Raw genomic sequence first — 27,778 nt, 5'->3', positions numbered from 1 at the left:
GAAGAGATTGGAAGCGATCTGGCGGGAGGCATCCAGTGTCGTGCTTTCTGTATCGTCTTTGCCACGAGATAAGGTTAAATTGACGAGAAGGAGCTGAGTGTCGCGTTCAGAAGATCCTGGTGTTCCAAACAACCCAGCGAAGGTAAGAGGCATTCCAAGCACATTTTTAGTAATGGTGCTATGCGTTGCTCCAATTTTATATATACTCTGGTCGAATCTTCACCTAAACATATTCCAGAAAAAATGGTGGAAACCTGTGCTTTTAGGCGCACAATATCTCTACTTTATTAATGCAGTGTACATGTTCACAAGGCAAAACAACAGAGACCAATATATTTTTCGTGACTCCAGGTGTCGTGTTTAAAAACACTCTACAGACACATCGCTTTCATAATATAGGGCAGAACTGCCCGTTTGACATGCGATATTTAATTAAACAAACAACAACAACACCAACACGAGACTCTGAATCAGGAGAAAAATATTGGTCTCTGTTGTTTTGATTTGTGTAGTACTCTCTGTGCCCTTGTTAGGGTGTTGAGAATTATTGTGCAGCAAGCACCTCAGACCCTTTGTGTTCATATTCATATTGTATATCTCCAGCCGTCTAACGTGCCGCTATAATTATACTGTGTGATGGAAAAGCGGAACATTTGGGTACTCCCTGTGCGGGCAGGTGCTGCCTCTGATTTAGATTTCATCTCGGTGTTGGTTTACGTGGAGCAACGTGATCAGAGGCAGAGAGGTGTTATGGTGTAGTGTTGAGCCACCAGCGCGGATCGAGAGTCAGCAGCATGTACTTCAGGAAGCGAATGGGAACCAGCATACATGTACACGTTGACCCGCATTAGGCCCGTCCTGTCCCGCAGCGCATTGGTGCCACGTTGCTCCGAGCCAATGACGTCTGGTTAATCTATGTCCGATTGTCCCTGATTGCCCCCTTCTCCTAGCTGTTCCACAAGCGAATGCAATCCTCATGCTCACGCACAAACGCCAATATTGCCACGCCAAGGCACGACCACACACGCACACTCAACGGACATTCCAAACTCTCCTCCGCTTTGGGCACCGACGTTTATTCCAGGCGTGCCATGCAGTCTTTCACTGCTTTAGTACTGCGAAAAGCATCAGAGGATACCTGGGCAAGGCTTGACGACGTTTATATCACACTTTGAGATTCTAACCTAAATATAATTCTATTGGATAATAGTGCTACTGTCGAGTTTATCTAAGGCATTCTGTGTACCTTTCTAGCTGATAGTTACAACTGTGTTGTCTAAGATACCCTTATATTCTCTCTCTATCTCGTTTCTTCCAACAGGATCCTACAAACTAGTAACAGCACAGCAAAGGCTTCACTTATCTGAAGTCATGCAGTGGAGAGGAGCGCCTATATTCCGGGCTAGCTCCCACACCTTTGTGTCCATCGTCTGTGCCATATGCAGCCTAGCTGCCAGTCTAGTACAGAGTGAGCTCTACTGCCCGCCGGAGTGCAGCCCTGATTCGAGCCAGACTGGCTCATGGAATAGCAGGTACTTTCGCTGCCAGCTGTACCAGTTCTCTGAGGTGTACGGCATGTGCGATTTCAATTGCTCAATGGACATCGGCGAAGCGGAGGTGGTGCTACCCAACCACCCAAGGCAAATCACAATCAATAGAGACGACGAGTGTGAACAGGGAGCGTGCCTGAATGTTCCTGTGCCTTTTGAATCGCCGCCGATCAGCAAACCAGCGCTCGGAATGCCCAACGAGTGTGCGTGGAATTACAAGAGATTCCGAATCGAAGAGCCTGCCGTCCCTCAAGTGTTCACCGCCGCAGTTCTCCGCCAAGGTATGAGGGTGGAGCATTGTTCGAATATAACAGCTCTCATACCGACGTTGCAGCTTCTGGACTGCCGCATCACGGATGACCTCACGGCAATACCGCGGTTCAAGTTGCTCTACACAAAGTTAACGGTTGGGTACGTGCGGAACAAGATGCCATAATTGACAGTTGACCATGCTGGCATCCACAGCCAATCAATGTTTTCCAGATAAAAGGAAACACAGTAGGTTTGCGAGAGTACATGCCAAGAGTATAATGCATAAGAAAAATTGTCTTCACTAGCTTAGATTAGAAGAACAGATACATGTAGCATTATGCCTTACCAGAGCGCTTATCATTATGCATTTACTTGTATTGGCAGAAAGTATTTTCAAACTTATAAATATGGATTAGCAGAAACAGCCACAATTTTGAGGTTTTCTCCTACTATGGCCTTTACTCTACAAGTTTAACCATGATCACACTCTTCCCCTGCAGTGCATAGTTATACCAAGAAGCTAAATTGAACTGATTTTTATCTTCTGCCTTTTATATCTAACCGCCCTATCAAGTTCCCCTACAAAAACAGAATAATTATTATTTATCTTTATTTTATAAATGTACCATTGCACTAGAGTACACCAACAACACGTCATAATGCAGTAGATCTCTTTGTCTTTGGTGTCTCTACAAGCAAGGTGCAGACATGGAACCTTTAAACATGATAATATATCTGAACAGAAGTCTCATTATTTTCCAAAATTAATGTTCTTTCATTATTTTGGTTTATATTCGAGGTCAAACCATTTCCTGTTGAATGTCACTCTATGATTACATGTATCTGTTTAGATGGCAGCTTCCTTTTTCCCCTAGCAAGTTTTGCACTACTTTTGCAGCTGTTGTGGCAACAAATGTCTGAAATTCACCTCCGGTATGGTGAAACTCAGCACTTTCGTGGGTCATCACTGGCTGCATTTGTCACAGCAAGATTTGTCACAGCAAGATTTGTCAGAGTTAAAAGTACATGTAGTCTAAGGGCACATGCATGAAAATACATACATAATTATGTACACCCATTCACCGGTAGGCATGGGCGGGTAATGCTAGCATTATGGCTGGCATTATAGTCCCTTTTTTCCAGGTGGCATAATGCTGGCATAATAACACCATTTCGCTCGCAAAATTGGCATTACAAGCTTAATTGCCGGTCGACAACGGTCTCATGCATGAAGCTGGCTAGGTCCAGTTCCGAAAATCGTGCATCTGAAACCTGTCCGGCTTCGTCCGGAGACTTGACGTTGCAAATCAACTTTCTCAGTGGATTGTTTCAGACAACATGCTCACTGCTGTTTAAGTTTTTCTTCTTCTACGCTTTGGCCTTGATCCAAGACGGCCTTCTTAAATCAACTTTTCCAACTTTCAAAATGGCATTATGGAGTCGTGTGAGCATTATAAGTGGCATTATATCCTCATATTATGAGCATTGCCTTTAGCATTGTCGCAGCAAATAACTAGCATTACCCGCCCATGCCTAGTCACCGGAAGATGTACCCAGTGTGCTGACAGTGCTCAACACCGCGGAGGCAGAGCGTAATTATTATTATTATTATTCCCTCCTGGTGGTGAAAGTCAATTTTTTCTTCAGACTTTTCCCGTTTGTCTCTTTCCCTCGAACTAGTGAAGATTATTATTATTATTAGTATATGCAGGCAGGCATAGTGGGATGGTCTAAGACCATGATTGAGAAACAGAGGGTACCAGGTTCAAGTCCTGCTTGGAAGCGGAAGGATTTTTTCCAGCCGTGCTGCGACCCACAGTTAATTGGGAACTCGTGGCCTGGCACGAGGGAAACATGGATGCAGTGAATGGGATTTCGGTCTTTGACCACTTTGTGGTGGGTCTGATCTACTCACCTCCCACCGCTTAGGAGCTGCATCTGCGCCTTGATCCAAGAGGGTGGTGGCGTTCCTGCGGATGCGGAAAACTGGGCCTTTGGCCGAGTCTCACGCGAACCGTGAAATTTTTTTTATTTTTTTTATTATTATTAGAATGAAATTGAAGACACCACTGCAGCTGTACTTATGGTTGATAAATATGGTGGTAAAGACACACCTGGCAATATGGCGGTAAACACACGCCTGCCCACACACGCTCTCTAGGCTGCAAAGTTCTGGCACAGAGCTCTCCTTCTCACCACCACCACCATCAGTTCGCGCCTGGCGCCTGGTCGATGCATGGCTGGCGGTATCCGGCATAGCAGGCTGGTACATCAAGTAGCGCATGGCACATAGAAGATGACACAGCAACGACATAGCTCGATTGCGACGTACGTTTCGTCCCCGCTGGACTCATCAGGCAATCTTCTTCTTGGATGTCTTCATACGGAGCTTAACTCGGGAGAATGAAATTGAAGACAACACTGCAGCTGTACTTATGGTTGATAAATATGGTGGTAAAGACACACCTGGCAATATGGCGGTAAGTACAGCTGCAGTGGTGTCTTCAATTTCATTCTCCCGAGTCAAGCTCCGTATGAAAACATCCAAGAAGAAGATTGCCTGATGAGTCCAGCGGGGACGAAACGTACGTCGCAATCGAGCTATGTCGTTGCTGTGTCATCTTCTATGTGCCATGCGCTACTTGATTTACCAGCCTGCTATGCCGGATACCGCCAGCCATGCATCGACCAGGCGCCAGGCGCGAACTGATGGTGGTGGTGGTGAGAAGGAGAGCTCTGTGCCAGAACTTTGCAGCCTAGAGAGCGTGTGTGGGCAGGCGTGTGTTTACCACCATATTGCCAGGTGTGTCTTTACTACCATATTTATCAACCATTATTATTACAGTGGTCCCTCTATAATCCGGCACCATTTGTGCCACGAAAATCTGCTGGATTAGGGAGGGTGCTGGATTAACAAATCTGATTTACTGCTGCAATGTGCATGGAGAGGACATTTTGGCTACTGAAAATTGTGCTGGTTTATCGAGGGTGCTGGATTATAAAGTGCCGGATTAGAGAGGGACGACTGTATTATTATTATTCAAGGATCAGTCGGGGAAGTGAACTGCCTGAAAAGAGAAAAAAACGCCAGCCCCACCAGTACTCGAACCTGGGACCCAGCTTGTCATGAGCAATGCTCTAACCACTGAGGTATGGGACCAGGCTGAACCTAGAAGGCGCTGACAAGTTTTTCACTCCAAAGGCAGCTCACAACACGTGCCACACATACTGATGGCACTTGGGTCTTTTTCCCTGAAGTTCTCCCAATCCTTTCCAAATTTAATCACTTTCTTTCACCTCTGGTAGTTTCCAGAAACTGACCGTGGTTGGTCCCCTGGGGGAGGGAAAAAGACCCAAGTGCCATCAGTATGTGTGGCACGTGTTGTGAGCTGCCTTTGGAGTGAAAAACTTGTCAGCGCCTTCTAGGTTCAGCCTGGTCCCATAGCTCAGTGGTTAGAGCATTGCTCATGACAAGCAGGGTCCCAGGTTCGAGTCCTGGTGGGTCTGGCGTTTTTTTCTCTTTTCAGGCAGTTCACTTCCCCGACTGATCCTTGAATATGAAGTTCTCCCAATCCTTTCCAAATTATTATTTTTATTATTACTCAATCTGCGGACAGCATGCTGTTTCGTTCTTTTTGAACTCATCAGCGCAGCACAGAGAAAATGAGGCCGAACCTGATAGCAATGAAAATAAAAATTTCCAATCAGGCCCGAACGTACCTTGCCAGAGTGCTCAAACTGACAACTATTATTATTATTATTAATTCAACATCTCCTGCCTCGTCAGAAGACTGCCAATATATATGAGAAGTCGGGTGGTAACCAACCACGGCGAACTGAATAATAAGGAGAGAAACAAAGAGAGTACTGCAAGGGGAGGCATGACGAAAATGGTTAGATTATTTAGGACGAAGAAGCTGAAGCTTGAACTCCTTAATGTCTGTGCATGCTTTAAGGCTAGTTGGCAGGGAAGACCAGAGAAGTGTACGCAGAGAAGATAGGAGATTTCAGAAACAGGAAGGTATTGGCACGGGGTAATGAGAAGGAATGACGTGTTGATCTGGTGGACACAAACCAGTTATACTTAGTAAAGTGTTTGGGAGCCAGGTCTAATAAGATCATGTGTACAAGGATGAAAAGATGGTGCTGGTGTCGCTCTAAGAGGGGAGATACTGAGGCTAAACTGTAGTGTAGAGACGTTGGGAGGAGAATGTTTGATCTTTGCGAAACAGGATTTTTTTAGAAGCAGACGCTGGTGTATTTCCAGAGTTTGAACAACGGCCTGACACAGACCACACCACGCTGTGTCCCAGTAATCAAATATAGGTAGAATGTACGACGTAAAGAACAATTTTCGGCAATGGTCATTTAAATGGTGGCAGTGAGGTTGCAACATGCCAAGGGAGGAGCTAGCTCGCTTGCATACTGACTGGACCTGTGGGAACAAGGACATATGGCTGTCGAATACTACACCAAGGTGTTTGTGTTCATGAACAATTTTAACGTTAGCATTGGCTCCTGGAAAGTGCAACGGCTGAGTGGGCGGCGATGGGCTAATGAACATTGCTTCGGTCTTCGCGATGTTGGGCCTCAGCTTCCAAGCTTCCATCCATGCTATGGTGGAGTTAATGCCGGTCTGCATGGAGGTGACGAGGTTGGACGGCGAGCTGTCAGAGCACAACAGTAATGCTGAACAGAACAACAATGACAATCAAGGCTTGTTTGCTGCGACTTGAATTTTCATGCTCTCGCAATCATGAGGCAACACCCATTCACAAAATACATTTAATACATTTATACCGATTTTAGGTTGTCAGTTGGCTTTTGTTACAAACGTCAAATACACGTACATGTACAAGTACACAGAAAAGCACACACTTGTTGTCAAGAGTCGATGGCTGTTCACGTTGAGTTGCTTCCGCTGTAACGACAAGCCATCGATCTTCTGCTAACCGTATCACATGCTCTCAGGAAATGGAAGGATCTTAAGACTGTGGTCTGGTGAAATGGAAGTCGATCTTTAGCCTAACAGCTGTATCTTGGAAGTGGGGATTGGCGCAGCCGCAGGGCCCCAAGGGGGGGGGGGAGCTGCCTGCCATATCACAATACGTACCCTGTAAACACACTTGGAAATAGTTCTGGTAGCTACATGTATAGAGAGTAATCAACACACCTGGTCTGATGACATTAATTTAGGTAAATGTACATGTACAAACAAGGCCGCCAGAACGTGGATGAAACTCAGAATGGAGCGCATTGTGCAAGCTGTGGGGGTGCTCAGCGGAAGAAGTTTTCGAAACACGAAATCCATGGAATTATTCGATGAGCTTCGAAGCGTCGTCTTTGACCAAGTTTGGGCTTTTCGCTTCATGCTGTTGTTTGTTCCGGGTGACAAAAAACAAACTTGCGAACGTGGGTCCATTGCATGAACTAACTTTACGTGTATCACCCACGTTCTCGTATCCGTTACGAGTGACTAAACCACCCGTGTGAACGCCCAATTCTGCTGTCTCATGACTCGTGTGAATGCTAAATTCTGCTGTCGGATGATCCCTGAAATGCGTTAACCTACTTGGCGTTACAGCTACACAGCCACTAGAAGTACAGTCTTTTGTCTCCGTCGGCTGTTCTATATCTACATGTACAATGAAACCAGTCTAAAACGACCCCTCAAGGGACCTTCAAGATGTGGTCTCTTTTACCATGTGGTCTCCTTATCTCGGGTCAATTGACTGCAAATATCACCCCTTGGTCCTGGTTCTTGTGGTCTTCCAGGACAGGTGGTCGCTTTATCCGAGTGTCGCCTTAACAAGTTTCACTGTATGTGCAGGTGCATGTGTAGTACGAATACTATCGAAAAAGTATTCTTTCTACACCAAAGAGTGGTATATTTGATAAAATTTAATAACAATAGCAATATTTACGATACTTCTCCAGACGTTTTGTTGTTCTGAACAACATCGTCAGTGGATAAAGAATCATTCTTTATCCAACAACAACAAAACGTCTGGAGAGGTATCGTAAATATTCTATATGTTATTAATTTTTATCAAATATACCACTCCTTGGTCTAGAAAGACTACTTTTTTGATATTACATTGAGAGTGAATATAATCAACGGATTGTCCACCAACTCTTTTACTACTGTAGTATCCCTGCCCGCCAATACGGAAGCAGTACGGAACTAATACGGAGCTTGCCTGATGTATATTTAGTGTATCTCCGTATGTAAGCGTACGTCGTCTGCTGCATAAAAGCGGCTGCGCATTTCTGTTTTGATGAAGATTAGATTAGATTAGATTGGATAGCAATGAAAGCTAACTCGAAGAATAAGGATTCAGCCTCTAGGTGAGCACCGGAGAGAAAGTTATTTATTTTGCCGCTTCTTCTTTCACGAACGATTATATCTCAGGTGTGTACCTGAAAGTAGAATAAAAGTAATTCTTGTTGATTTCACCGCGCCTACCACTCGGCTACCCATTACATTGGTGGCAGCGGTGGGATTCGAACCCACGCCTCCAGAGAGGCAGGTGTTGGCGATACACCGTTAGAACATTTAACTGTACTGTGCTACTGATACCTTGCTTGTTTTACTACATGAAGTACATGTACATGTACCTCGGACGCACTTGCACAACACATATGCAAAGAAATGGGGAGGAAAGGTGAAAGAGGCAACATGGACATAAGACAGGGAGCCAGGTATGCAGAATATAAATAATGCCCACAAACTGTCACTAGTGCGTAGGGGCCACTCCCTTGGCCAATAGACAAGTTCGCCAAAGATTGTCTGGGTTCGAGACGGGGCAGGGGGCGCTCTGACCTGCAGCGTGGGATCGACATTTCAAATTTTTCCTGTACGAAATCAAATGTTTGTTCTCTCGAGTTCAGTTGTGTTTATTGGAATGCCTGCTGAGGATCACTGCTGTGTGTTCGACTGTTCTAACCGCCGTTCCAAGAGGCCTGACATATCGTTTCATGTCCTCCCTGCCGATCCTGACACTCGCGCAAAGTGGATACAGGCTGTGAAGCGGGAACACTTCGTAGTTTCTGCCAATACTGTCGTTTGCAGCGAACATTTTACACCTGAAAGTTTCTACCCGACTGTGTCTGTACACCAGCCAGGGGCGAAGAAACCATGTCGTCGAGTGAAGAAAGGGGCTGTGCCGTCCTTGTTTTCTTTCCGACCTCCGCCTCCGACCCCCAGGCTGTCACGCGCAGAACGGTTAGCTGTTGGTGCAGCTCGTGCAGCTGAGCTGGAAGCCCAAAAGCAGCTGCCAAAGCCAGGCGTTTCGGCTGTGGAGTTCAAGCTCCAAGGAGAGCTACGAACGAAGAAATCTAAGGTGAGGGAGTTGGAAGCTGAAGTTGAAAGTTTGAAAGCTGAAGTCACTCACCTTCGCTCACAGCTCTTCCGTTATGCCAATATATGTGACAACGAGGAGGAGATGGAGTTTCTCACTGGACTAAATAATGGGGCATGGAAAAGTCTGTGGTCCTACCTGCAAGTACGCCCAGGTGCAATCTTGAGTGAAAAATCAGCAGCAAGAGAGCAAGAAGGCCGGAAAATAGCTCGTGGCAGTGGCCGTGTCTCTATCCTGTCACAAGAAGATCAGCTACTACTCACGCTCATGCGTCTTCGCCTCGGCCGACTTCAAGAAGAGTTGGCTTATAGCTTTGGTGTTAGTGAGAGTGCTGTTTCATCGATACTGAAGATGTGGATCAGTTTCCTCTACCTTCGTCTTGCGATGATGCCTATCTGGCCGGAGTGGGATGATGTTGCAAAGTCAATGCCGCAATCGTTTAAACAATCATTTCCGGACACCTTCATCATCCTAGATGCTACAGAGCTACGCTGCGAGATTCCTAGCTCACTCTCATTACAGTCACAGCTCTATTCGTCGTACAAGTCCCATACAACGGTTAAGGGTCTTGTTGGAATCGCACCAAATGGTACTTTCACGTTTATTAGCCAACTCTTCACTGGCTGTATCAGCGACAAGCAGCTTGTGGTCGAGAGCGGTATCATTCCACTGCTCGACTCTGTGCCACCAGGCAAGCGCGTGATGGCAGATCGTGGCTTCGCAATCCAGGACTTGCTTGTTAAGCCTGGGCTCATCTTAAACATTCCTCCGTTCAAGGGCTCAAGAGCGTTCATGCCCAAGGAAGATGTTGTCAAGACACAAAAAATTGCCAGTGTTCGTATTCATGTCGAGCGCGCCATCGGCAGAGTCAAGTCAAGATTTCACATCTTCGACAAAGATATACCGTTGGTGCAGTTTGCTTCCATCAGCCAGGTCTGGACAATCTGCTGTTTGTTGAGCAACCTCTCTGGCCCACTGATTGTGGAGTAAGGAGCTAGACGTTGCACTGCTGATCTAGTTTTGCATTGCCCACTTTTGCTGCCATCTGAACTAACACGATCCTCCTAAGTAGGTTACAGCATTGTCCACGTATGTTGCAACCATATTTCTTTACTCACTTCACTCACTTCGCAGAGCACAATGGCAACTCGCATCATCTTTGTAGCTACACCCTGTGTAACACCATAATATTTGACATGCACCCTCAGTTCGCATCCCCCTGCAGCCTGATGATGGCCAAGTGCCGAAACGTTGTAAATTAACTCTGTTGAATGGCAGCACAAGTTACTATGTTTAACGTATCTGTTCGCTTTCATGGCTTCCGCGATGGGTCGGGTCTGTGTGTGTGTGCTCGTGGGTGCGTATGTTTGATGACAACACAGATTTCACAAGTTGCTATGTTAAACGTAGCTGTTCGCTATCATTGCTTCCGCAATGGGGCGGGTCTGCGTTTGTGCTCGGGTGTTTGATGACAGCACAGATTACTTCGTTTGAAGTACCTAAATACTGGTTCGGATATACAGCGCTATGGGAATATATTTCAGAGATGAAGCTGCAGGAAGTCTCAGCCCTTCTTCACAATATTATTTGACACAGTATATTTAACAGTGTACCACAGAACCTGCAGATGCTGCACAGCGGGCCAATGTTGAGCAAGCAGTGACATATTGGACAAGAGTGGGGCGCGGCAAGAGTAGCTCCCCCGACCAATGGTCTCGGGTTCATCACTACCCACAAGCGTCAAAAGACAAGGAGAGTTTAAAAATAAATAAATATATAATATGTCTTTCCCTCAAAGTCAAGATATATACAAGCGAAGATACTGCCAGGATGAGGTTGCAGCATGTTGTTAGGATAATCAGCACAAAGATTTATGTACAGGAGTGGAATGACCAAGAAGTACGTGGGAGAGAACAAGCGAGCCAGTGGAGCAAGCTAGGTTGCACAAGCAGACTGTCGCAAGTCTAAAAATGTTACGTGGGCTGCAGGGTTACCAGCAGCAGCAGCATTGAAGTTCAGCCGAGGGTAGTAGTGTGAAAAAAAGTACTCGAGATAATCAGCCGCCTCAGAAGTAGGCACATCTGCAAGAAGTGCACCACTACCCCCATGGCAATGAGAGTCAAAGAGGATGAAACGCCCCTGGCAAGAACACAGAGAGATTGAGTATGGAGTGACAACAAACACAGCACCATATGCAAAAGAAGCCACATTCTGCGAGCGAGTTGACATCAACGACACCATTGTGTCCAGAGCAGCAGGTCGGACAAATGACTCAGCACACATATCTACTCCTACACTTGGCTGGAGTGCTAACACTTCATCACATGAAAGGAGTTCGTTGGTGTGCAGAGAATCATAAATACTGTTGCCTGAACGCATAGCTTCACACATGGCAGCAGCACTGGTATCGACAGCACCATCAGCACTAGCAGCCTCAAGACTGTTGCGAATAAACACAGCAGAGATAATCGTGCAAGCATTGCTGCCGTTCCTACCATCAATAGTCGCCTGTGATAAGTCGGGGGGAAGCAACATTTCATATTGCGACCAGGGGGACACAGCGGATCTTGCAGCAGCAGGAGCAGCAGCAGGAGCAGCAGCAGGAGCAGCAGCAAGAGCAGCAGCAGGAGCAGCAGCAGGAGCAGCAGGAGGAACAGGAGCACTACTTGGAACATCAGGCGGTACTGGTCGTTCCAGCTTGCGCAAGTACGGCAAAGCATGCACAGCATAAAACGCAGTGAGTGCCGGCAAAATGGAGCTGCTATAAAGATCAAAGTCAGCATAGATACGCTCCAAGTGAAAGCTCTGTCCCAACCAAACAAAAAAATCACACCAGGGCAGTTGACATACACCCAGCTGACCTTGTACTTGCGTATAGTATGGATGCTGTCTGCTGAGTTTCAGTTGACCATCCTCTTCTACCAAACAGAAGTTGCTGTCCTGGGCAGTAGCTTCAGCCACAGTCAGAGACTTTTCAAAGGCTGCGTACGGGCATTTGACTTCCAACAGCCCATACGGAGGTTGCGCAGACCGGTCGAACACCATTGCGTCAGGGGAAGCACCGATGTACTGGTACATTGGGTCCACTGCAAGACCACAATCTCGTACCGAAACTGGCTGGCCACCGGCACTCTTGACAGACTGATACTTGGCAACAGCATCACGCTCATGCTGTTTCCCATGACGGATGGCAGGAATGTGTGACAAAGAGCGCTGGTTGAATAGAGACGTCAGGAGCTTTTCCTGGCCAGTCTTACAGTGCACAATGCGTCGGAAGTTGGATGCAGTAAGGGTGTACATATGGCGATCCATCCACTCCTTGTTCGACGACTGGCCGATGGTTCGGCGTTCCAACGCCTGTGCATCCTGCAAGCTGCATGGCCAAACAAGTCCCATCGAAGTGGGTTCTTTTCGAGCAGGCAGTGGTAGTGGCGGAAACCGTTTCTTCCTAGTCGACGCCGGCAGTGATTGAGGAGCGACTGGGGCGCGATCAGGATTCCTTTGGTAACCCAATGGACTGCCACGAGGTGTCGGTCCATACAAGCTTGTCACAGTAGAAAACTGCCGTGGCAACAGCTGCTTCATGCCACAACCATCAGGCAACAAGTCACGGAAGCGGCTGACATTCTCTACTGACGGTGTCCGCAGCTCTCGCTCCCTGCTCTCGTAGAGGGAACATTTGACAGGTGGGCCCTTCCTCTCCATGGACGCCCTCTCGACAACAGTGTCCATGATGGGCTTGGGTTCAATGTCTCGTTGTCTGGGACCCCAGCTGCATGGCAATGACGTGACGGACCTTGCCTCCTCAGTGCAGCGGTACTTTTCCAGCACCATCAAGAGGGCAAACACATGAGAGCAGAGGCCTCCATCGACGCCAGCCACACATCCCTCACACGTGGCATACGTTACTGTAGCACTGGTGGACTCCGGGGCTGTAGCAAGGACGAGCTTCTGACAGTACTTTGTCGTTTTGTGCTGTGACGCCCAGCACTTGCCAACAACAAACGAGTTCATGTCACTAGTGGCCACAGAGACATCATGCACGTATCCTCCGAAGAAGAACTCATTGCCTCTCTCCAACGGCCGCCGAACCATCACCACTCCTGCATCATCTCCTCCACACTGCACCGATTTCCCAGATTTCAGCATGTGCTCAATGAAAGTCGACGTCGTCACTGCAGGAAAACTGGACGGATCGTGCGACCAGCCTGACGTGGGGAAGCAAGGTGCTTTGGCTGTCTCCTCCGCTGCCACAGCACGAGAGTCAGCGTTGGTGACTGATGACCGAGTTCGCGGGGCATCAGGGTTGTTCTTGTAGAACACGGCACTGGCCAGGGGAAGAAGAGAACAGAGGAAAAAATCAGACGTACTTTCTCAAAACCTATTTGACAAAATATGTTTTTACTTACCGTTCCAAAAGTTCGGCTTTCTTGCCGGATAAAAAGGCACCACGCTTCCTCAGGAAGGCTTTCAGCTCAGCCAGGGTCCAGGATGCGATGGGAAGGTCGTCAGCCATCTGTCCCGTGAACAAGACATCTCAGGAAATAAAACAAACTTTCGACAACTACAAGTAGTATGACTGCTTGTCAGTGAAAATCACGATCAAGTTCCGCGATCCGTGATCCGCGATTTCCACCTTGCCCCGTGACACGAACCCAGACAATCTTTGGCGAACTTGTCTATTGGGCCCATCCGAACACTGGCCTTGGTGTAAAAAGTGCTAAAAAAAGTGCACAAACACCATTGCATAGTGCATGTAGCTCGTACGCCGTATTTCTAGTGCCGAGAAACAAACTTGATTTAGCCTGTGGAAAGAAAGGTTTGAATGGGCGGCTGGCAGACCAGATCAAAGTGGTAATAATTATGAACATGTAAATGGAAGAACGCCTGTCTACTCACACACGTGGCATCTTCAATGTGGGCAACGGGGAATTCGTGCACAGTTTCTATGGCCAAGTTTGTACCATGTGGACCACACATAAACCAATCTGGTATTTGTATTTCAGATATCAGTTGGGTCTGAATGGAGTCAGCTTGTAAAACATTCGCTCCCTAGGTCTCGCAGGACCTGTCAACCGACCTACCATACATGACTTGGAAGTTTGATCAACCCGCCTGCCTACTACGGTTCCAGAGCATGATGGCATCGTGAGCGTCCCTGCGGACTGATGAATGACACTATTTTGGTCGTATTTGGTCAAATGACCCGCCTCTCCCTGTCAACACGCTAGGGGTGTGGGGATAATGCTCGAAAAGGTGGCAGATTCTGCTCGAAAAGCAGTGAAAATGGCAGAACCATACAAACCTTATGGCGGGCAATTCGTAGAATTCTGCTCCATTTCCTTATCCACATACTGAACGTGCATGAAACTTACCAGAAAAAGCACCGAATTCTCCTAATTTTTCTGCCGGCATTATCCGCATATACCGACAACACGCCGTGCATGCACTATAGTACCAGTAGAAAGAAGATGTCTATCCTCAACATATCCTGTGAGAAGCGTGTGAATCGACTAAAATAATGTTCGAGATGCATGCAACAACTGCAACCACCAGACTTACACCAAAAACTGCTTTTGTAGAGTACAGTGTGCAGTAACCAAGCCTCTTGCAAGGGCAAAATGAATTGCACATACATGTACATGTACATGTACATGTATCATCAAACAAAGCCACTAAACTACTTCGAAATACTTGTATAAAAATCTATTCAAATACAGTAGTCTATTGGACAAACAGTGCTCGCTAACCGCATGTACATGTACATGTAGAGCTGTCCAACATACATGTAGAAGTCTGAAGGGTTGGTCGCATCTCCGAGTTTCACACTGAACGATCATGAAGCAGCATAGTAATCGTGATGTTGCAAGCAACTGTTTGGATTCTACATGTGTGCTGAACGTGGTAGGTGTAAAATTTAATGCAGCTGCATTTTCAAAGTGATTCTATTTATTTTATTTTATTTATTACAACATCTCAAGACTCGGTGGAAACACCGGCCAATGTTAAGAGAGTGGTTGATTGCCAACCACGGCGATAAATAAAAGTAAGGGGAGGGAAAAAGAAAGAGTAGCAAAATGAACAGCAACAACAACTCCGTAAAGAAAGATAATGTCAAAAACAGTGAAAAACACAGAGACGCAAAGGACATGTGGATAATTAGCTATTTATGTCGTAGTACATAAGGGTGCCTTATCCGTTCTTGTACATTTACTATATTATGTTCCGATAAATTGCTTTTTTTCATGGGTCTGGTTACTGTTTAAAATATAAATTAAAATGAACAACTATCCTCCGTAGTAAACCGGCCATCTCGTTCCGTGCGGAGAGTTGTTATCATACAAGTAGATTACCGTATAACAGTTTCATGTATTGTACACTTCAGGAAGACAATGTGGACGAACCAGGGTCTGCAAATTTAGACTCGTTCTGAGAGCGCAGCATTTTTTTCGACAACCAACGCTAAGTGTCAAGGGACCAATGCGGGGACAGGCCTCGCACACTCACCATAGTATCATCGGACAAAAGCGGAGACGAGTTCGTGGACTCTCCATCATCGACCTGTCAACATTCGCCGCAGCCTGTCGTCGGCGACGGGAGCCCCAGAACCTCCATCCCACGGCAACCAACGGCAAAGAGTCGAAAGGCAATGACTATGCACATGTGAGAAGGGGAAGAAGGCTACCTGCTTGATGTTACTCCGTGCCTCATGGTTATTGACTAATCTTCGGACAATCAGAACTATACATAGCTGAGCGTTCCATCTGTTGTTCCAGAATAGACACAACAGTTTTGACAGCACCCATCACCTTTAGGCCTACATGTATACTATGTCTTACTCCTTCTTCTTGGCTTATCGCTCCCATGCATACCGCTGTCGTTGACAGCGTGTTCATACGCGCAGGCAACCGTCAGGCACCACAAGTCGTGTCTCTCAGAGTCTCACGCTCGTCCATGCATCGGACTGCACACATATGTACAGAATGATGTTCATGTACATGTACACGAATCGGTAGAAGGACTCTCTGAAAAGAGTAGTGACGAACACCTTCATTGATCGCGTTGCACGAAACGATTAGACATTTTGGCAAGATCTTCACAACCTTACCGTTATATTTATCTCTCCTCCTAACCCTGAAACTCATCCAGGCGATTAGAAGTTTTCAGATTCTGACAATAAGAGTGTGTAAGAGTTCAGATTCGGTCACCAACTCCTTTTCATTTCAGAGCCCTCAGTGATGCATGGACGTAGTAGCATTGCAGACTATCGGGAACGGTGTGGCTTCGTGATGCTTCAACTGCTACTGCTGGTCTTGCCACTCGCATCGAGGACATCAGGTATGTTTCTCGAGTGTAGTAAGCTGTAACAAATAATACGTTTGTGTGTGGTTCACAACTTCAATTCCCTCCCTCATCCCCCGTTCCTCGTTCTCGTCCACATACCGTTTTTAAAAGGTTGAAGAGAAGCCCCTAGATCCCTGACAGTACTGTCGGGCGCCGAAGAACGGAGCGCCGAAGAACGACCAGGCTGGAATTTCATGAAGCACAGCATGACATGTATATAAGGTGAACATGTGGACGGTCTAGGCTAGGAGGTTTGACTTCCCAGTTCCCCACGACCGAGAGTACTTTACTCAGAGTAACAGCCATGTTACTCTCTTTACTTCAAATTCGTAGGCTACCCATAGGTCACACTGGATGATGCGCATGTTGATGCGATATAATGCATTGTAGATCGTGAACCAAATCCAACCAACAATATAATATTATTATGTATGTATAAACATGTAATCTTGAGGTAGAGCAAGATCAGGTCCCACAACTACGAAAAGGGTGCACAACATCAAAGATGGAGCAATGACACACAAGTCGTCAAGCGATGGACAGCCGAGAAATTTGCTCCTAGTCCGAGTTTCGTGCGAGAAGCACTCAATCCATTGACACGGCTTCTTAGGCCTAGTACTGAAATCATTCCATATTTCAACCCATTGTAGAATATTTATTCGGTTTTGTATACTGTGAGTGTCATTATGGAGTTGTTTCAAGAGTGCTTCTCGCACGAAACTCGGAGCAACAACAAATTTCTCGGGTGTCCATCGCTGGAAACCTTGCGTGTAATCTTGAGATGTGTATCCTCGGGAGGAACATAAAGTATGCGAAGAGATAGATAAGTAGAGAGAGACGGAGACAGAGACAGACGCAGAGAGAGAGAGTGAGAGAGAGAGAGAGAGAGAGAGAGAGAAAGAGAGAGAGAGAGAGAGAGAGAGAGAGAGAGCGACTTAGAAGAAAATCTAGCTCAATTAGGAAGGAGAAGGGACTATCATTGCAGAGACATAGACCGATAAAGAAAAAGGAGAGAGAACTTCAGAGAGAGAACTTCAGAGAGAGAAAGAGAGAGAGAGAGAGAGAGAGAGAGAGAGAGAGAGAGAGAGAGAGAGAGAGAGAGAGAGAGAGAGAGAGAGAGAGAGAGAGAGAGAGAGAGAGAGAGAGAGAGAGAGAGAGAGAGAGGGAGAGATAGAGAGAGGGAGAGAGAGAGAGATAGATAGATAGATAGATAGATAGATAGATAGATAGATAGATAGATAGATAGATAGATAGATAGATAGATAGATAGATAGATAGATAGATAGAGAGAGAGAGAGAGAGAGAAAGGGATATAGAGACTTGAACGCACACAAACGCACACAAAACAGAGAGATATATAGAGGAAGAGAGACAATGCGAGGAAATCCTTCAAACCATTTTTCTCTAGTTCGTCTCATCTTATGACTCCTGGGCTGGGAGGCGGGGTGCGCTTACAGAGGAATACTTAACATCACTGTTGTGCCATTTCAACGGTCTATTCTCAACTCATGATATACATGTACATGTACATACTGCAATGTAAATGTACATGTAATTCATATGTAGCAAGGCCGACCTCTCTAGTGTTAAGCACAGCTAAAGTAAAGCAGAATAGTCTTAAGGGGCAGACTGGTCGTAAAAGCCCTGAAAAGTCGAATTTGAAAATTCATATCGAGTGCTACATTAGTTGAAAGAGCATGAATAGCTGCAAAATCTCTGAAAATGTGCCCTTGCAAGGAAAGATTTTTTTGTTGGGTGCTGTCATTTTTGGCAACACTGTATTTGTATCTGAGCAGACCATGCGCAACTTGTCGTATCATAAAAACAAGCGGAAGTGTTTTTAAAAGTTCAAAAAATCACTTTTTGGGCTGCACGGCGGCTGGCGAAGCAGGACGTTTGACAGCACCCTCGTGACGTTGCAGATACATGTATGTGGCTTGATTATTGTAGTTGACGTTGATTTAGTGACTTTGGCAAGTTTGACTTTGAGTCGTGTCAAGAAGTCAGGTAGGAGTCAGTACTAGGCAGTAGTGGAACGTGAGTGGTAGTCTTTGCCGATTTTTGAGGGTATCCTGGATTTGGTGTGCAGCACTGGGGAAATGGCTTGCTGTGGAGGTCCCAGCACTGGATGTTGTATCTAAGGTACGACCTCGTAGCACGTGCTAAACCTAAACAAATTCAAAAATTGACTTGTGTCTGTGGAAGTCTGTAAGAGAACGCCCACTCCTGCCGTTGTGACAGGTTCAAGGGCCACGTTGATGGGCCCTATCCCACCACCCATGTCTGCTTCTGGACTTGTTTCAGGTTTGGATCCCGCGCACGAACAGAATGGGCACGAAAATGTGAAAAAAATTGTAAATGCATTTCTTGGCTCCTGGGTGGCTCGCATACCGTGGCACTATGCCGGAATTTTGAGTTTTTCTGGCCTGGAAAGCCTGTCAGTGAGGCGCAAAAACTTTTAAGTAAATAATACAATCACCGGAATTTTAGCACTCAGCATACATGTACGTGCATGCGCAGACACGTGATGCTCACACGCACGGTTGTGTGATCAAGTCTCCATGGCATGGGCATGTGTGCTAATTCACGAATACCAAAGTGCAGTAGCATGCTAGTCTTATTGGTCGCCACTAACCGCTACATCGTCATGTACATGTAGTTACGCCGGTGAGTGCACAGATAAAAATGGACGATACACTAGAGACTTCTTCTGGTTTGTGCGATATGTGCCACAATCCTTTTACATACTAGTAGTGCATAGCAAGTAAGCCAGCCTTGGCCACGTGACCTACCGCTAGTACATAATACTATTATTAATAGTGTACATGTACATGTACATGCATACTGTGTGTGAGGAGTTGAACGTTGAAAATCCCTCCTAGTCGCACAATGTATACACTTTACCCCCCCCCCCACCCCTCTACTCTGTTATCGGCCCTCTGAGTCTGAAGAGTTGTGTGCATCACTGTTGAGGCTTCTCATGGAAAATAATAGAATACTACTGCTACTACGTGTACTACTACTACTACATCCACACACGCATACATGTACATGTACATGTACAGCTGTGCATGGAAATGTACATGATTGTACATGTAGGTTCATAAGTTGGTCATGGCCCATGGGTCATACAAGTACATGATTGGACATGTCCATTATGTACAAACATGTACAGTCATGTACATGTATAATACGCATTACCCAATCTGCGGACAGAACTGTTTCGTCCTTTGTGGACCCATCAGCGCAGCACAGAGGAAATGAGGCCGAACCTGATAGCAATGAAAAATAAATTCTCCAAAGCCTGATTTAAACCAGGCCCGAACGTACCTTTATTATGTAATATGTGTCTTTCCCTCGAACCAGTGAATATAATGTAATAATACTTCTTATTGTTTTGCTCTCACTGTCCTGTAATGGGTTGAACTAATCACCCATATTTGTATCTGGCATATGAAGCACTAAGTCGTGCAAGAAGAGAGTAGTATAATACCTACTCCCCGACCAGAGTATTACAGTACATCCTTTACTAGCCTAAGACAGTGCCTACTCGCAGGCCATACCGGCATCGTCACTGGCGGCTGACAGTGACGTCAGTTTAACAAGTTGCCATGCCAATCGAGCCTCAAAACAAACCACTTGTAATAAGTGTTCAAAGAGTGAATACGTTCGTCCAATCGCATGACAACTGGCACTTTTCGCAGCCCGCCAACCTATTTCCGCCTACATGCACATGGCAGGGTTGTCACTTCATTGCAATAATTATCGCGTGAGTTTTATTTGTCAGCCATGAATCTCTTTATTCTAAGTGGGTAGCGAGATCAGGCACTTGCACCAGACGTGTTCCTGATCAGAAATGGAACAATACCCAATACCATGGACATTAGAATGGAAATGCAATACCTGTACAATGTACAATGTACATGTACATGTACAGGTACATGCGTATGTATGTGCGAAGTGAATACTGAAATTGCCCATTCTCTACATAGAGAGACATTAATTTATCCGGAGCACAATTCGAATCCCTCCTTGAAATGCTAGTATTCTCAAGGGTAACAACTATCGATCGCCTGCACGATATTATATATACGATTGTGTTGGGAAGTCTCTCTAACGTGTAGGACATTTGGTTTGGACACAAACCATGCTGTCTGATACATGTACATGTGAGCTAATCAAGTACATGTATAAGGTAGACTCACTTATCGACAGCTATGGCTACTTAAAAATAGTCAAAGAGAACTGCCATGCATAGCAGACGTCTGGCCACAACACACATTAACTGTGGCACTTCACTCTCAGTGAGTGTGATCGTAATGTACTCCTTGTCAGTTTTGTGCCATTTTGTCGCACTCGCTGTGTAAGACCTGGTTACGTTGGTGGACAGTTTGTCATGACTCGTAACATTTTGTCCTTTTCCTTTCTTCATCGTAATGAGAATGCTGTGTCAATATAAATGACCACGACGCCTCCTTCCTTGCTGAGAGTCGTGTCGTCGCTGACCCCAATGCCAATGGAGCTTTAGTCTTTATCAGAGACAGTCGATACACGTGTACAAGTTGCATGATATCTACATCTAACATCAGCACAGTTATGTACAATGTGAAATCTTTCAATGGACCTTTCGAATGCGGCCTCCGTGTGCAAGTGGTCGCCTTATCCAGGGTCATTTTGGCGGGAAAAGACTCTCGCTAGACATGTACAATGTAGTTTTAGTGGTCCATAAAGACGGGGTTAAACTTCTCAGAATGGCCGCCTTGGCAAGTTTACTGTGTGTGCATGTGTCCAGGTGTCATGCCTTTGCCGATGACCAGCAGATAGGCATCATGCACAATTATGCATGTACATGAGCATGTAGCACGGTTGGTGTTGAACGATAGGACTTCTAAAAATGACTTTCGTCGACTTTGCCAGAAGCCTAACGGCAACATTTCCCCTCCGACATAGATACAATTTACACGTATCATGGTATGTTCCCGGCGCTAAACTATAATAAGATCGGATGTGCAGAAAACACATCATGGGGCGCTGCGCGTCTCCGGTCAGCTGGAGAGCACTGACTATCTCATGTGGGACCACTTCAGGTGGACGAGCTAGCAACGCATTGTGCTGATCGGAATCACTTCCCATCCCATCGGTAAACCGGAGCCCCACAAGCACCCGGAGACACCTTTTCTTCAAATCTCTCGCACCAGTATTCCTGGTCTTATAAAATACATGTACACTGTACATGATGTAGGTCAGGTGTTGATCCAGATGGAGTGGTGAAGTGAAGGGAAGTTAGTTAGTTAGGCTTTGTCTTGCGTCACACCCCAAGTCCAGTTGTCGAGAGACGACGCCAGTTTGAACTACATGTACAATGTACATGTACATGTACATGTATGTACATGTACATGTACATGTATTCAGTACGTCCCATGCGTTTGGTTTATGCGAAAGCTCGGCAGCTCGGAATACATGTACATTTACATTTGCATCGATGCCTGCGGGGAGAAGCCTCTAATAACAATGTCCCATGCGTTATGTGTTATAACAGAATACCATAGGCATAGTGCTGGTACAAACAAGTCGCGATTGCATACCGCCAATCGCCAGAAATGCGAAGCCCTAGCCGACTTGACTCCACAAGACTTCATTCAGATGTCCACATTGAAATGTACCGTTACAGACTAAACAATTGAAAAGCATTCATTGAGGTTAATTAGGCCCAGGAAGAGGTGATGAGTTCTTTGGCTGGAGCGTGAATTTCAACATTTTTGATGTACAATGTACATGTACATGTACTTCAAAATGTATAATAATTATTATGTGTGCACGTGTACAACGAGTATTGTTGCATAAGAATTCAGTACCACCGTAACTAGTCCAATTGCCTGCCCAGTTTCGTCGAGTCATTGAAACTCCGACAGCTAGCTGCTGGGAATTACAAAAGTCTGAGAGCAAGCTGCCAACCTGACTGACTTGGGATCATCATGGTTATCAAGAAATTCTCATTGCTGTCAAGCGGGAGGTATGGCTCAGATCATCAGAATTGCTTTAGTGGATCATTAGCACATTATTAGTATTGTGTTGTATTATTGCGAAAGGTTACTCTAATTGTGGCGAACGTGACGGATTATGTTCAGAACCACTTCAGAGCTTGCTCCTACTTCGAAGCTGAGTTCCCACCGTTGCGCTAAAGGTCCTGGAACATGGTCGTCCTATCATTATAAAACATCTCCTCACTTCCCTTGCTCTCGTTCCACATCAGTGGTCCTTCGCTATGTACACTGTAATCTCGCTAAATCGAATCAAGTCACATAAAATGAACACCGCCACCTGCATCCATCATCAGCTCAATAAATCTGCCTTTGATGCAATGATCATTGATGGTTACCGTCCACACTGAGCTCAATCATTCTTGTTCCTCCCTCTCTGACCCCTCCACTTGGTAGGCTTCCTTGCACTCCTGTGGCAACCATCAGATTCGGAACGCCTCCAACAACAAACAGACGAGCTCCGTAATGCACTAGTCTTTATTCAATGTGGCTCATGGCAACTACACTATTAGTAATGACTGAAAACCGGCAGCTAGCTCAGTACTGACAGTACTAGCTGTTTCACACAGGAAAGACCACACGACAAGCTCTGTGCGGCGTCTGTTACACCATGCGTCATTGCCTGCTACACTTACCGTCTCATCCTGGCAATGATTATGTTCCCACATAACCATGATAACAAACTGAGTTTTCGAGTACAACTACAAAGTCATGTAGTAGAGAGTCTACATCATTACATGTAGTGGTACAGTGCTGCACTGTAGCTGTACCAACACTCAACAGCTCGGGTGTCTACGCTCGAAGCGCCAGTGCAGTGTTGTCTGTGAGCCGTGTTGTTTTTCGGAACTCGTTCTGCTCCAGCGGATCGCGTGGCTTGAATCGGACCTCCTTCCGTACCTAAACTGAAGACAAGTCACTTGCGGCAGTTGCGCTGTGACAAGGCATTCGGCAGTTTCCATGGCAAGCGTAGACCTAATACGCTTTGAAAAGCGAGGACGCTGCATTATCAAATGAGCCTCGAGCCTCATTTCCATCTCCCGTGGAGTCCTCTGAAGAATATTATTTCAATCGTTCACGCATTATTAGTATATTACCGATGAGCCAGTGACCATTTTCAAGTAAGTAGTAAATAGCCTTGATACGTCGTAGTAAGTGTTCCACTTGCCAGACCGTTGAACCTCTTGACCTGCGGAGGCTGCTTCTATTGACTGGCTACTCAGCGTACAACGTGTACGGTCCTTGAGAGAGACGTCCTCTTGGGAAAACATCTTGCCAGTGCACTATGTGCATTCTCTAGACGGTCAGCTGGCTAGCGCACTTGTGAGGCGGCGGAGCTGCCAAGATCAGTTGCTCCCGGGAGCAGCGACGGCTGATGACGCTCTTGTGCTGGGAGAAAGGAACGATTCGCCGGCCTGTGATCACTTGCACAACGATCCGCTCCCTTGTTTAGCTGCCCCGCTGGGGTGAAATAGTTGAGGCAGTGAAGCGTCAACGCCTGCATCAATACCAGTCGCTCTACCTTGTCGTCAAGTCGGGTTGTGCTGTGGTACCACTGTTACAGCTTTCACCTACACCGCCTATTTTCTGTGTAGATAGATGTAATCCCAGTGGAAGAATTGTTCACTTCTCTCCATCAGGAATTACCTGCATGCAGCTACTGGATCCGCGTGAAAACACCTAGAAACTACGGAAGTTCCTCACGTGTTCCAGAAATAGTTTGTAACACGCTGAGACATAGTACACGGCTATTGTATTACTACTAGTTTGCACGGCAGTGAGAAGCTGAGCAGTCGTATTATTTGTGCGGAACAGGTCTGTGTGTAGTGGTCACGACTGTGTCGTCCACCTACATGTAAGTAGTTCACAGTACTGAGTCTTATTTCGCCTTCCGGGGAGAATAGTAATTCGCCATTAGTACTCCGCACTAATATCAAGCCCTCGTGATTTCCAGCCAAGGAAAGAGATTTTGACCAACGACTTACGTACAACGCAGGAGAGGAGCGCTGTCGTTTTCACCGATTAGTGCGCTATGGAAGGCGACTACTTGCGCCACACTAAACTGTTCGCCGTGGCGTTGATTGCGCTGATGCTGTGCAGCCGCTCGGAAGGTGAGTGCTTAGCGTAATGGATGCAAAATTCTGCCTGTCAGAAGGAGCAAAGAGTTGTCGTGTCGTGTACGCATGTGTGTATCGTGTGTTACGGTCCCACTTGACTCTAAAATCAGCATTGTGTCCAGCATGTCTTGGTCGAGGTGGAGTGCGTGACGCGCTCTGCCCAAACCTCCTTCCTGGTTGGTGTCGAAAAGGATCCTGCTGCCTCACCGTTCTGTACCTTGGCTGCTGTCTGTACAACTGTTTGTCATGCTCTACCAAGCTCTCCTGGCTATCACATGACGGGAAACATAATGATTTCCAAGTCGCAACTATAAACATTCCATCGGTCTTTGGCAGCGTGGTGAGCAAAAATGAAGAAACGCCGTTTGCACAGCGAAGTAACTCAGTTAGTTTGGATGTGAGGTGCTCGTTCGGAGCAGCCTGTCAGACTCACAACAATGTCTTGTGGGTGTTGTGTAACGGGCCCACCTGAATCACACCTTGTTGGTTCGCCTAAAAAGTGTCTCTGTTGACTCGAAGTGTGTTGTGTGCGCGTTACACTACTCGCCCCAGTCCTCTGTGACAGGATGATCAGCTGTCCCTTCCCTTTCATTCAATGCCAGGACGACAGCAGATGTGGGTCATGGTTTTTGTGACAGGTCTGTCAAATCTAATGGGAGTCTGGGGCGCTGTCAATGCAATAAGGGAACTAGTACAGGACTAAACATTATTCCCCTGGAACTGTTACTTGAACTCTGTTTCACTGTGGTGTTAGGATTGTGATTTTCATAACAACAGACAAAACACATAAACAAACCAGAGAACCACGGATTGTTATGATCAGCTGTTCCCATGCATTGAGTAAAGTTAGTTGATGAGTGCTAGGGAATAATTATGACAATGAGCAGCTCAATCAACACAGTGATGTGGAAGCTGATTTGTGTATTGGTGCTGTGCTAGCTGCGGTGGTCCACTTGACCATAACCCCATAAATTCCTGAAAATGACAGTGCATTTGTAATAATAATGCTATGCAATGGAAAAGGTGACACAGTAGGGAGCGCATTTTTCCGTGTGTGGTGCCAGTGTAGTGGGTGCTATTCTATCAAGATCAGAGACAAAAGGACCCAGCATGCCCAGTGTGACCACACCATTGACTTACCTTGACACCTGTGGCAAGGAATATCAGCTAAGAGACCATGATTGTGTAACCCATCATTAATGTACAGTAAAACCTGCCAAGGCGACCACCTGTCTCAGAAGGCCACTGAACTCAGGACCAAGGGGTGCTATTTCCAGTAAATGACCCTGGATAAGGAGACCACCTGGCAATAGAGACCACATTTTGAAGGTCCCTTGAGAGGTGGTCTTAGACAGGTTTCACTATATCTGGATGATGGCCCACTCAAAGATAGGCAAAACAACACAGACCAAAATATTTTTTTCCGGTGATTTTGTGTTCAAAAACACTCCTCCAACTAAGAGTAAGAAGCCATCTTCTACCTTGTTGGCGTCATGCACATCTTGACATCAAGAAAAATGATTGATAGCATGTCTAACATCCAAAGTGCTGAAAGGTGACTCATTGCTCATCTGAGCACAACTTGCCTACGGTATGTCCAGATAATGGCACAAATCGAGACCATAAAGATAGAAAGGGATGTAAATAAAAAATTAAAAAAATAAATAAATGGTTGATAATCCAGTTTCCAACCCCATAAACCTTGACAACTGCTAGGCTGTATACTCCAGGCTCCCCATACAACTGGGCCCATAGCCAAATGTCCGGGTAAATGAGCTCAACCTGACGATAATATTATCCTAGATCTTGCAGTGCAACGTAAATGCCCATGCATGAGGCGATACCCATCACAGCATTTGGATTGATATTTTATGACTTCCAGAGTGCTCACAAGTGATTACAGGGGGCATGTAGGGCAATAGAAATATTGGCATGATGTGTGACTGTTGTCATAATAACTAAAGCTGTAAATGCCCAAGGGCACTTTGAACATGACAGTGTCCAATCCAGGCCACCATCTTGCCCATGAACAGGCGTATGCAGGCCTAAGAGGAGCGATTGCTGTAGATTGCCAGTTGTCATTTTCTCTGGTACCAAGGGTAAACAGAAAATTCCATTTCGGCAGGTCGAATCATGACAATGCAGTGGAAACCTTATTGTGTATGTGTGTGTGCCTCTCTCAGTAAAGGCCGCACCCCATCATCATTTTAATTACCAATATGGATCGAGACATGCTCATTCTACACACGCCATTCTGATGGAAGTGTATAACTATATTGACTGGGATGTGTTTACTACAGCTAACATTTAATGTCAGATCTTAATGGTGCTGGCAGTCTTTGCAGTGGGGTTATGGTACAGTATTACTCAGGGTTGAAGTATACTGTCTTCTGTCGCTCACGTTTGTAAATGGCGGGTGCTGTGTTTGATGTAAGATATGCCAAAATATGTCTCCTTTGATGAGCTAATTGTGATCCGTTTTAATATTTGTGTATTGCTGTTTGTCCTCTTCTTCTGCAATAGGATTCGTACCCAGAGATTCATGGAAGGACTGGGGAATTGGATTGCAGGGTATAGGTAAGAGGAATTGTATTTAAGTTGGCTTTGCACTCTACTGGACAATCCTACGCCCACATCCTCATCTGGTGGGCAATTGTGACCTATGAGATCTCTGAGACTGTAGAATTATTTCATAAATTATCTCATTCCGTAGCAGTTCATCTTGGTTCATGCGACAGCAGGGTCAAGTGTAGACTGCATAATTTCACATCTCATAGAAAAGCAGTCCACTTTGTTACGTGGCTGCTGTGGAATTGTCTGCGTCACACCATCCTATTTGGGTGCACCCACACAAAAAAAAACATCTAGGGTACAACTTTCTGGTGGTGAGTTTCCGCTGTTTGGTCGTGAAACGGACTGCACCACGGCACGTGATATGAAGCTTTGCCGTTGCAGTTCTAGAATGGTGTTATCTAGGCAGAGGGAAAACTCGTAGAAGATTTAGTCCTGCTTGCATTGAAACGTATGGGGAGTTTGTGTGCTCATATAGTTGTTGAATTACCGTAAAAGTCCGTAAATAAGTACGTATTTACTTTCGAATTAAGTGACCACACCCG

General features: G+C 46.0%; 2 protein-coding genes across 4 annotated transcripts in view; one reads left to right on the top strand and one right to left on the bottom strand.

Moving 5' to 3' along the window:
- Positions 1–27,778, top strand: part of LOC135812162 (cadherin EGF LAG seven-pass G-type receptor 1-like) — a 54,976-nt gene that overhangs the window by 10,226 nt on the left and 16,972 nt on the right. Inside the window, exons 1-2 of one of the 3 annotated variants that reach the window (XM_065325478.1) lie at positions 16,223–16,501; positions 27,186–27,239. In XM_065325478.1, the coding sequence (XP_065181550.1) occupies positions 16,402–16,501; positions 27,186–27,239 (154 nt within the window). In that variant the 5' untranslated portion in view covers positions 16,223–16,401. Of the gene's footprint in view, positions 1–16,222; positions 16,502–23,416; positions 24,657–27,185; positions 27,240–27,778 lie in introns of those variants that run through there. The other 2 variants (XM_065325480.1, XM_065325479.1) reach the window with 2 other exon arrangements.
- Positions 9,312–13,842, bottom strand: LOC135812161 (uncharacterized). The gene is made up of 2 exons (XM_065325477.1): positions 13,573–13,842; positions 9,312–13,490 (listed from the first exon to the last, which is right to left on the bottom strand). The coding sequence occupies exons 1-2, from the start codon at positions 13,677–13,679 to the stop codon at positions 11,099–11,101; spliced, it is 2,499 nt and encodes an 832-aa protein (XP_065181549.1). The 5' UTR covers positions 13,680–13,842; the 3' UTR covers positions 9,312–11,098.

This window comes from Sycon ciliatum, chromosome 3 (genome assembly GCF_964019385.1).
Source record: "Sycon ciliatum chromosome 3, ocSycCili1.1, whole genome shotgun sequence".
Taxonomy (NCBI): Eukaryota; Metazoa; Porifera; class Calcarea; order Leucosolenida; family Sycettidae; genus Sycon; species Sycon ciliatum.
The sequence above is the reverse complement of the archived record's forward strand: the minus strand, read 5'-3'. Positions and strand labels throughout refer to the sequence as shown.